Consider the following 12,725-nt stretch of genomic DNA (forward strand, 5'->3'; position numbering starts at 1 on the left):
TTACCTATTTGATCCTCTGCTACCTTCGCTACTTCATCCCTCAAAACTACCCATTCTTCTTCTACTGTATTTCTTTTCCCCCATTCCTGTCAATCGCTCCCTATTGCTCTCCCTGAAACTCTGTACAACCTCTGGTTTAGTCAGTTTATCCAGGTCCCATCTCCTTAAATTCCCACCTTTTTGCAGTTTCTTCAGTTTTAATCTACAGTTCACAACCAACAGATTGTGGTCAGAGTCCACATCTGCCCCTGGAAATGTCTTACAATTTAAAACCTGGTTCCTAAATCTCTGTCTAACCATTATATTTTCTATCTGATACCTTTTAGTATCTCCAGGCTTTTTCCATGTATACAATGTTCTTTCATGATTCTTGAACCAAGTGTTAGCTATGATTAAGTTACGCTCCGTGCAAAATTCTACCAGGCAGCTTCCTCTTTCATTTCTTACCCCCAATCCATATTCACGTACTACGTTTCCTTCTCTTCCTTTTCCTACTATCGAATTCGAGTCACCCATGACTATTAAATTTTCGTCTCCCTTCACTATCTGAATAATTTCTTTTATCTCATCATACATTTCATCAATTTCTTCATCATCTGCAGAGCTGGTTGGCATATAAACTTGTACTACTGTAGTAAGCATGGGCTTCGTGTCTATCCTGGCCAAAATAATGCGTTCACTATGCTGTTTGTAGTAGCTTACCTGCACTCCTATTTTTTTTATTCATTATTAAACCTACTCCTGCATTACCCCTACTTGATTTTGTATTTATAACTCTATATTCACCTCACCAAAAGTCTTATTCCTGCCACTGAACTTCACTAATTCCCACTATATCTAACTTTAACCTATCCATTTCCTTTTTTAAATTTTTAAATTTTCTAATCTACCTGTCCGATTAACGGATCTGACATTCCACGCTCCAACCCATTGAACGCCAGTTTTCTTTCTCCTAATAACGACGTCCTCTTGAGTAGTCCCCGCCCGGAGATCTGAATGGAGGACTATTTTACCTCCGGAATATTTTACCAAAGAGGACGCCATCATCATTTAACCATACAGTAAAGCTGCATGCCCTCGGGAAAAATTACGACTGTAGTTTCCCCTTGCTTTCAACTGTTCGCAGTACCAGCACAGCAAGGCCGTTTTGGTTAGCGTTACAAGGCCAGATCAGTCAATCATCCAGACTGTTGCCCCTGCAACTATTGAAAAGGCTGCTGCCCCTCTTCAGGAACCACATGTTTGTCTGGCTTCTCAACAGATACCCCTTCATTGTGGTTGTTCCTACGGTATGGCTATCTGTATCGCTGAGGTACGCAAGCCGCCCCACCAACGGCAAGGTCCATGGTTCATGGTTTATTAATTCTTTTATTAACATTTTTGGAATCCACACTCAATTTACTTATAGCTTACAGGAAAAAAACATAAATCTGATACATGAAACAGATTATTGTCAGAGCTGGAAGTGAACAACTGTCAACATCATGAAGCAAGTACTGTCAGATGAAGCAGTGCAGCCTGCCCATTTCACAATCTGATATGAGACCAGACAACAAGCAACCAATATTCATGTACAAACCTCTGTGGAACACAGCCAGGCAACCTGTCTAAATATTATCAGAAAAATGGTATCATTAATTCAGCTGCAAACTATAGGTATTTAGAAGATTTTCAATGTCAGCTTTGAAGTTTGAAAGATGAATTCACAGACACAATTTCAAAGTTACTTCAGATTTTGATGCACATCACTACAATGCATACAATAGTACTGTAATGTATCTAATCTTTCTTCTAGTAATTGCAAAATACTATAAAATTTCATCACCTATGTAACAACAAATCTGTCAGATGCTTTCCATAATAAATTGAGAGTATTTTTCTCACACTATGCACAGCTAATTCTGTCGCAGAAAGGAGCTTCTTCTGGATCTTTTAAAATGACTGTCTTCCTCAGTGGCTGTATGTTTTCTGTACTCATAAGTGCAAGGTCCATTTATAATGCTTAATTAACTTATACTATGAATTCAAGTAGAAAAAGTGGCAAGACAACAGAAATTACTTGAATGCTATAGTGAACATGTTTTAAAGGTTTTTATCTGATATTCTATTTACTTTGACAAATGAAAACTTATTTCACTTTTTTTAACTTGAAATAAGATTTTAAAATGAAATGCATAATTTTTCTGTAACAACATACAAACACCAAGAAAAGCAAGAGAACATATTCCATTGAATATATATGGCTTAATACATCTGCATGTTATTCAAGTTTTGGCACTTCAAACAGCCACAAGTTATTGTTTTATTTTAAGAAAAATGCAATCTCCAACAAGATCTGAAGATGGTAACACTGATTACCAAAACTGATTATCGCGAATAAAGGTTATTATAAGTGATCGCAGCAAAGAAGTTTGTCTTCCCCAATGTATTATCACAGATCGCCCCTTACAGTTCAAATTGTGTGAAGTAAAAAAAAAAAAAGTATATATAAATAAATAAATAAAACAAAAAACAAAAAAAAAAACAAAAAAATACACAAATAGTACAGAGATGAGCATTTCAATTCCACCATAACAGGTGAGCAAAAGTTAGTTTCGAATACCTTTATTCAAGTGTCAACAAACTCTCTAGGAAACAACAGGGCAGGAAACTATAAGGACCTTGTGGCAAATCGTCTGCACTGCTACAATAGACTAGGGTGCAACATCTCCTTAAAGTTACAGTTCATAAATTCCCACTTTGACTTCTTTCTTGACAACTGTGGTACTGTAACCAACGAGAACAGAGAAAGCCCCCACCAGCAAATTTTGGACATAGAAATGATATACCATGGAAAGGTGAGTACATCAATGTTAGTCGATTACTGCTGGATGCTAATCAGGCAATCACCAGCAGAAAACTGAAAATGCCAGGCAAAGCAGTTGCACCTTCAGTGACCTTCCTATGAGGGGTAACACCAACGTAATTACATGCATAAGTTATATGACCAATACTGAAAAATTATCATAACTTCAAAACCAGAGATAATTATGCATTTTCATTAACACTTTTGCTACCAGCACATCCGAAAACATAAAAAAGAGGTGTTTTCATGCCAGTTACAGATAAAAAGTAATATTTTGTTGGCTTGTATAATGTTTCTGCATGAGACACCAGAATAAATCATGTTGAAAACTACATATTTACACCAGTATTACTTATGTTTTCAGAGATTTTTAAGAGACAATGTATAATGTATTGTTTAACTATTTCTTTGAATTAACTTACAGACAAATTCTCAACACCGTTACAGGCACGATTCTTTATTGACCACGCAATATGTTCCTTGCTACACAACATAGTAGAAAGTTTTATACATTACAGCCATTGGGCATCTTCAGCAGCAACAGCGGGTATTGTTAAATATACACAACATATTTTTAACTGAATTACAACATTATGAAATCAGGGGTAAAGCATTATCTCATTGGTATGGAGCAAAAGAGTGCTTTACACTTAAACATAAAAAGAAATTAACAAGCATCTGACAGGGGTGCTGCGAAACTAAGTGTTCTGCTGGGTTCCATACTAGGGCAGCTTCTCTCTTTTTCTGTCAAATATAAATAAAAGACTTGCCCTTAACTGTAGGAGATAGCTATACAGCTGTTTTATTTGCATGTTAATGTAACTGTTACAGATTCATGTCATGGACAGAATAATAAAGGAAAATAAGGTCAGTAACAAGCATTTCTTGAAGTAGGCTGATTTTTAATAGCTATAAAACACTTGAATGCCTTAGTGAACATGTTTTAAAGATTTTTATCTGATATTCTGTTTACTTTGACAAATGAAAACTATTTTTAATATTTTTAAGTAGAAATAAGGTTTTAAAATTAAATGCATGATTTTTTTCTGTAACAATATACAAACAGCCTGAAAAGCAAGAGGACGTATTCCATTGAATATATATGGCTTAAAACATCTGCATGTTATTGAAGTTTTGGAGCTTAAAACAGCCACAAGTTATTGAAAATTAGGTCAGTCACAAAAAAAAAATGTACACAGTATATAGGCCATGGAAAATATCAAGACAAACACTTATTGGCCTTACAACATACCGTAATCATCCGAAGAGGTGTGTGCGATATGTATCCTTGGGTGACCTTGTTGAGAGTGTCAGTGAACATGGAACGAAGTTCAGCGGACTTACTATATACTAAGTCAATCTGCGGCCACCATGATAACCTGGGTTGGGTAATTATCCTGTAACAAATTTAAAATATGTTTTCTAAAAAAAGAAACTCTTACAATTTTATTCAGGTTTCTATTCAAAGTTGCCTGTACATATTAAAACCAATACAAATACACCAAGGAAATGTCCGGCCAGTATATATGGATCTCTTCTTCATACTTATTTTAAGTATGATCATGGAGGAAATTATCTTCATAATTAATGAAATTTATTATGTTCTGGACTGGTTGCTTATGTGAATGAAATACAGAATAGTACACATTTATAAACTGTGCTCATTAAACATCATGGAAAAAACATAACAGAATTATTAAACCCAGTTTTACATGTCACAATTCTTAGTAAAAAGAACAAATTCTGATTCATGTGACACTCACAAATCACTGCCTACTCATCAAAAAAGACAGTGTGGTATTATGCAATTGATCTTGCCAAAATCTAACACAATACAATGATCAGTTAAATGAGTGATGTACAGACAACAGCTCATCAATAGTGAAAATGGTGAAAAGGGGACAGCCATGCAATCAGAAAGATGAAGACTGCAGCACAGTTTAACATACTTGTGTTCTCCTTCACAGCATACACGTGTGTATGTGCATCGCCCCAACCCAGCACAGTTATGGATATGTAGCTCTGTGGGCCTGTGTGTGTGTGTGTGTGTGTGTGTGTGTGTGTGTGTGTGTGTGTTTGTTCTTGTGTGGTTGCATTGGTCTGTGTGCGCACATACCCGCATTATGATGAAGAATATGAGTTAGAAATCTGGGCTCAAGTATTCAATTTCTTGTCTATATGCCTGCTCTTCCACTTATGATGAATAGCTGTCCTTATTAATTCAATTTCTTGTATTACCAGGTTTTCCATTAATTTATTAACTGAACACCATGGGAAACATCGAAATCGTGCACAACAGCATGGAGAACCATTCAAAAATCTCAAATTTTATACTTTCAAGTGAGCATCTCAGTGTTAAGTGCATTAGGAAGTGTAACTACATGGAAAGAATATTAAATAAGAATATGACAAGTTAGAATCTGCAGTATATTTGAGGATACAGTGAAGGAATTTACCAGTCGTCTTAGTGAATGTAACGGGTGGCACTTGAATTGGTACTGTTCACTGTGTTTGATTAAAATAACAATGTGATGAACATTGCTTTAGTGGTAGGGATACACACACTGAATTTTGCTTTAGTGGTAGGGATACAGAGACTGAATGTTGCTTTAGTGGTAGGGATACAGACACTATAGAGAACCCAAGTTCATACATGTTCTCTAAATATAGATGACAGCTGCAGGTTACATTATGAGGCATCTCTTTACAGTCCTTCAGTATGGTCTCCCTGCTTCTCCATGACTGAATCCCACGTCTCAGAAGCTCTTTTATTCTATCCAAGACATCACTTCTGTTCATCTGTCGAATGACTCTGATAACGATGGTAGAAAACTCTTCTAGAGAAAGATAACGATGCCCACACAGGGGTTTTTCAACTTCAAGAACAAGTCGAAGTCTGGTGCACCCATGTACAGCCTGGAGGGAGGATGCGACAACACTTCCCATATGTATCTATGCAGTTTTTTGGCTACAGCATTGCTGATATGTTGGCAAGCATTGTGATGGAGAATGAGTGGCCCAGCCTTGAGTAACAAGTTGGGTTTTGCGCAAGTTTTGCATGAAGTTATGATAATACACTGTTGTGATACTTGCTCCACATGGGCCTCTGTCATGATGATTCCTTGGTGATCATAAGTAAAAATTATCATTTTCTTGAGCTTTGATTGAGTGTGTCAAAATTTTTTTGGACATGAAGAATCTGAATCACTCCATTCACTGGGCTTTGATTTAAACTCCAGTTCAGAGTCTCTAATCCATGTTTCATCAACAGTGACAATTCAACACACGAATCCTTGACCTTCACAGTCGAATTGTTGTTTGAGCAAGGTTTGCAATGTTCAGCCATTTCTTCTTCCCTTCAGCTGTCAAACAGTGTGGGACCCACCTTGCAGAAATTTTTCTCTTCTTCAAATCATTTGTCTGAATATGGAATACTGATGTTGGGAGAATTCCCATGGCTTCAGACAGTTCCTCACAAGTTGCACTGCGATCTTCTTCAAGAGTATCTGCCACAAGTCTCACACTTACTTCATTTGATGACGTTTTTGGCATTCTTGGTCTTGGATTATTGCCTATACTCATACGACAACCACAAAAACGATTAACCCAGCATGAAACTGTACTCAGTCCCCTGTAAAATCCCCACAAACTTCACTTAATGTACTCTGGGTTTCTGTTGTGTTTTGAAGCATAAAGTTCCAGTCTCAATGTATGACCTCTGGTCTTCAACAGTCACAGTACCTGAGACTCCTGCAGGGTCTATTTCTACTGCTTGCCAATTTTGTGTCACAGTACACAGAGAAAAAACAAAAACACATGCTTCTTCCTCAAGCTCCCAACTATATCAGACATAATTTTCATTCTTGTTGCATCAGACAATCTACAGTAATAACAACCTGTGTATTATTTATGAAATGTCCTCTGTAAGAGTTTACTAACTAAATATTTCTAAACAACATTTTATGGCATTTTATTTTCAGCTAGGTATTTTTAAATATTCAGATATAACACTAGCCAAAAGTGAAAGTGTAACTGGGGCAAAATAAATGTTTGTTAATGATACTGACCACGCTGATAATGGAATCAACAATGGAAAACTCGAATTAGCTCTCGTTTTGCAAGTTAAAGGTGGGTGTGGGTGCATATAATTATATTTTATTAGCCTTCATTGCCAATCCCTACCCATATAGGCTTTGAAATCCCAACAGAGTGATGAAGTTTCAGGCAACAATAACTGTGTGTATTCTGTCGCTATTTTCAGCACAGATTCATAGCAAGAGGCAAGGGAAAGGGGGAAAGGAAGGAGGAGCAAAGAACATTTCATTTAAGCATACTTTCAGACTGTTACAAGCTTGTTTTGCTTGTGTGCTGTAAGTGTGTCTTACTGAATGTAGTTACTGCATATTGTGACACTAATTCCTGTGAGTCAGTATGCCTTACAAGTGTGCAAGCAGTACAGACAATTTTTGCCGCATTTGTGGACAGGCTACATTGAAATCGCAATGAAGGCCAATAATGTCATATATTAGGAAGGCCTACAAACTATACTCCGGCTGTGAAATTGGGGACCAGGATATCCTGCATCTCAAGTCTTCATTCATGGTGGAATCATAAAAGATCTTCCATAAGCTGTGCTATACCCTCGATTCGGCAAAACTATCATACTCTGGCAAAACTATCAAGCCATGTGAATGATTTTTACTTTTGTATGACAATTCCCTTAAAACAGTGTATTTTCCAGAAGAAGAGTGATCAGTGCCTCAAAGAGATGGACTGCCTGATCCTGTCCCACCTGACTGATAGTGATGAGGGCAGTAGCAAAACTAGTGCTCCACCATCATTTTCAAAACCTAGTTCTTCAAAAGATCCTGATATTGTGTGTAACAATAAGTGTAAAAAGATTCACAAAATAACACAGTGTGAATTTAATGCCCCAGTGAGAGACATGGAAATGCCAAAAAGTAAAGCTGAACTGTTGGCCTCAAGACTACAATAGAGTAATTGCTTTGATGAGACGGTAAAAGTGGTTGGTTCCATAACTGCCATACGCCACTCATTCCATTTTTCAAAAGTGAAAAGAACTTGGTATTTTGTAGTAATATACAGGGAATAACAGCAGCTAAGGGCACTGACTATAAAAGTGATCAGAGGAGGTTGTTCATCGACTCCTCCAAAGTAAGTCTCAACTGCTTGCTACTGCATAATGGCAACATGTTGCCATTGATTCTAATTGGGTAGGCACCTTCAATGAAAGAAACAATTATTGTGATTGAACTTTGAAAAGTTTAAATGGCAGATTTGCAGGCATCAGAAAGACATAGGCATTTTACTTGGGCTACAGCACAGGTACACCAAATTCTGTTGCTTCCTGTGCCTCTGGAATCTCTATGCCAAAGCACTTCATTATAAAAAGTAAGTTTGGCTATGAGTCAATCACTTGAATCAGGATCTCACAATGATTCGCACAAAGCACTTGTCAGATCCAAGAATGCAATTCTCCCTGTTCTTCATATAAAACAGAGCCTAATGAAGAACTTCATTTAGGCTATGGTCAAAACTGGGGAAGCATTTCTCTGTTTGTACAAGTAATTTCCACGTTTAGTGAGGGGTCAATAGAACGGGCACCCCGACTGCAATGATGTGCTCTGTTGTGAGTGACATAAGACAGATGTGGTAAATAGCTGTGTAAATAGTTGTTTCAATTTTGACTTGCCGATGCATCCGACGTCTAGTCTTCTATGTACCTGCCAGTTCATGAGAAAGACCACTTTTAACGCTATTTTAAGAAATATGCAATTTCCAACACGATCTGAAGATGGTAACACTGATTACCAAAACTGATTATCGCGAATAAAGGTTATTATTAGTGATCACAGCAAAGAAGTTTGTCTTCTCCAATGTATTATCACGGATCGCCCCTTATAGTTCAAAATGTATGAAATAAAACAAAAAAAGAGGGGGCATTTCCGTGGGTCCTCAGATACACAAATTGTACAGAGATGAGCATTTCAATTCCACCATAACAGGTGAGCAAAAGTTAGTTTTGAATACCTTTATTCAAGTGTCAACAAACTTTCTAGGAAACAACAGGGCAGGAAACTATAAGGACCTTGTGGCAAATCTTCTGCACTTCTACGGTAGACTAGGGTGCAACATCTCCTTTAAGTTACAGTTCATAGATTCCCACTTTGACTTCTTTCTTGACAACTGTGGTGCTGTAACCAACGAGAACAGAAAAAGTCCCCACCAGCAAATTTTGGACATAGAAATGATATACCATGGAAAGGTGAGTACATCAATGTTAGTCGATTACTGCTGGATGCTAATCAGGCAATCACCAGCAGAAAACTGAACATGCCAGGCAAAGCAGTTGCACCTTCAGTGACCTTCCTCTGAGGGGTAACACCAAGATAATTACATGCATAAGTTATATCAGCAATACTGAAAAATTATCATAACTTCAAAACCAGAGATAATTATGCATTTTCATTAACAATTTTGCTTCCAGCACATCCAAAAACATAAAAAATAGGTGTTTTCATGCCAGTTACAGATAAAAAGTAATATTTTGTTGGCTAGTATAATGTTTCTGCATGAGACACCAGAATAAATCATGCTGAAAACAACATATTTACACCAGTATTACTTACATTTTCAGAGATTTTTAAGAGACAATGTATAATATATTGTTAAACTATTTCTTTGAACTAACTTACAGACAAATTCTCAACACCATTACAGGCATGATTCTTTACTGACCAGGCAATATATTCCTTTCTATACAACTTAGTGGAAAGCTTTTATGAAAACATTACAGCCATTGGGCATCTTCAGCAGCAACAGTGGGTATTGTTAAATATACACAACATATTTGTAAGTGGATTATAACATTATGAAATCAGGGGTAAAGCATTATCTCATTGGTATGGAGCAAAAGAGTGCTTTACACTTAAACATAAAAAGAAATTAGCAAGCATCTGACAGGAGTGCTGCGACACTAATTGTTCTGCTGGGTTCCATACTAGGGAAGCTTCTCTCTTTTTCCGTTAAATATAAATAAATGGCTTGCCCTTAACTGTGGGAGATAGCTATAAAGATGTTTTATTTGCATGTTAATGTAACTATTGCAGATTCTGGTCATGGATAGAATAATAAAGGAAAATATGGTCAGTAACAAGCATTTCTTGAAGTAGGCTGATTTTTAATAGCTACAAAATACAGTTAAATCATTTTCTGACACACAGTTCTGTTCATGGTCACTTTCAACTTTCTTACAGTGGCAGCATCATTATTGTAACAGACATGACCAGATTAATGAAACTGAGGGTAGAATATAACCTCTCTGTAGAACTGTTATAATGTCCTTCTGCTGAAGCTGAATGCAGCTATATTTACAATTAAGAAATTGCTTACGTCCACCCCTGGTAACACAGTGAAAGTTAAAGATTTTGCCCAAATTGATTCCTTGATACTTTACAGGACAATATATTAGGACACCTCAGTTCAAGCCTGAATAATATTTATAGTCCAAAGCCAGCCATCTGGATGATAATCATTTTGATTTGTAAAGCTCATGTGTGCCGCTATTTACAGAGTTGGAGTTCTTACACTGACATCACATTACAGTTAATCACTCATTTAATTTTTAGCTGAAATTGTGAATTTGTTTCTAAGGAACAACAGTACCCATTCAGTGAACACACGAGACAGAAATGATTTTTATGTCACGAGCACAACCTTCCTTACTGGTCAAAGAAGTGTGCAGCAATTTGCAATATTCCTTTTTTAATTGGCTTCCTCAAATGTTGAAGGCTGTTAGTGATAAAGCACAGTTGAAGGCTTTTCTCCTGAGAAACACCTTGAATACACTGCAGCAATGCTTTAGTTCATCTAATTATGTTGTGGGAAAGCAACTTAATGAGAGGAATGAAACAGTATACAAAACAGTTCACATATAAGCAATTTATGATTTCCTGAGTTTTTTATTAAAATTTTAAGTCACAACACGCATTGAGAAGTACAAAAAGTGTTATAATTGTAACGTATCATATCTGAGGCTGAAGGAGGTGAGTGTTTCGAGGAACACTTATCTAATTCGTGTTTTAACTGGACAGCAATTTCATATTTATTTGAGTGTGGCCTCATAGACATTGCCTTCATACATGATCTTATCCATCACTGAATCAAAAGCCAGCATTTATTGGAGTTTCTACCAGAGATGTTTCTGCACCCTGCAGGGAGTTGTTCCCTTTCTTCAGCAACTGGAAGCTGATTGGTTGCTTTACCCTCTGTTAGTGGGGAAAAATGGATGACCAATGAGATTCTCTGCATTTGAGTCTTAAGCCAATCATTCTGCACAGCAGGTCTGATCAGCTGAAAGATCTCAATGTTTAAACAGTTTTGGGAGTTGCTTGATGCCTGAGGAGTCAAGCAGTTGGCATGCAGCTCGCGGTAAGCCCAACGGTGTACAAGAGATGTTTAAAATTTTTATTAACTCTGAAGTTTGTGATCCACAGTAATTGTGAAGTTATATAGAATTCTTACCATAATCATTCCACCTGGGAATTGTTCACACCATCTCTTTAAGGGGTGTCCAACATCTCTCTTTCGTGATGCCGTGTAAAGTAGTGCAGCTTTTGCTATCGATTTGGATACAGTCTTTCCAGTTCAGTCTGATTTTTCAGTTATATTTGTAATGGGGTCTACATTTAGTTCTTTTCTAATGTTGGTGTTTCTTTTATGGTGCAGTGATGAAAATCCCACTACAAAATGGAGGAATTTCATCTTTGATGATTCAATTTGTCATAACTGATTTGATATTAAGAGTCCAACATTCACTACCACACAGCAGCAAAGGCAAGGCTATTACTTCGTAGAATTTAATTAATGTTTATGTCTGCACATTATGTTAATTTACATTGTATGGTTCCACAAAAATGTTTGAAGCTGGCCAATTCTACAGTGCTACATCAATTAACTTCGAAAATTAAAACTGCACCCTAGATATTTAAAGTCTCTTCTTGTCCAATTATTTGTCCATCTGTAACAATTTTGGCTCTTACAGTTCCAAACCTTGAAATGCCATCAAATCTGTTTTGTCTGTCGATATTCTCATTCCATTTTTAGTGGCGGTTCGACTTGACTTACTTATTCAATTTGAACCTTTTCTTCAGACTGTGGTTTCAGCAGTTCATTTATTATAAAAATAAAACAATATAAGAATCCATACTGTAAAGAATGGGACAGAATATGCTGAAATTAATCAAGGAAATCTTACAAGAATTCATCCTCAAGTCACCAGCCACTTGGCAGCATTTAAAACCTTCGACTTTTTGATGAGTTTCATAGTCTTCATCTTCTGGTGTGGTGTTGCACCACAGCAGATGTCCCATTATTTGTATATTAGCAGGTGGCTGGGTCCAACATGCCCCAGCACTGGGAGAGTAGTTGGTTGGACAGAGCAAGAGGCCACAATAGATTCCCTCATTAGGCCTTTTCGATCTGCCTGTTGTGCCAAGCACTGCTGGCTGCAGTCTTGACATATAGTTGCTAATGCAGCTTTCCATGCCAAACTAAACTGACAGCCCTATATCATCACATTGCTTTCTGATCATTCTATGCCCTCATTTTAAGTTCAGACATATTGCCACATGCACTGAAGCAGGAATAGGTAAGTACCTGCAACACAGTGTGTCCTTTGCGAGAACATACATGTGGTATGAAGGTCTTGGTGATGTATTCTGCAGAAAGTTCACCAAAGTTTAGTACAGCTACAGCTCAACCACCTTCTGCAGTATGTCCATAAGGTGAACACTGTTGTCTTTCCATATTTGTTGGGGTGTTAAGAGCTGAAAGAACATTTACTGAGTCAGGAACAGTA

At 37.1% G+C, this 12,725-nt stretch overlaps 1 protein-coding gene across 1 annotated transcript in view; it reads right to left on the minus strand.

Moving 5' to 3' along the window:
* LOC126262186 (neurofibromin) overlaps positions 1 to 12,725 on the minus strand; it is a 502,919-nt gene that overhangs the window by 391,732 nt on the left and 98,462 nt on the right. The window contains exon 10 of the mRNA XM_049958602.1: positions 4,098 to 4,242. Coding sequence (XP_049814559.1) covers positions 4,098 to 4,242 — 145 coding nt within the window. The remainder of the gene's footprint in view (positions 1 to 4,097; positions 4,243 to 12,725) is intronic.

The sequence above is a fragment of the Schistocerca nitens genome, chromosome 1, assembly GCF_023898315.1.
Source record: "Schistocerca nitens isolate TAMUIC-IGC-003100 chromosome 1, iqSchNite1.1, whole genome shotgun sequence".
Classification (NCBI taxonomy): Eukaryota; Metazoa; Arthropoda; class Insecta; order Orthoptera; family Acrididae; genus Schistocerca; species Schistocerca nitens.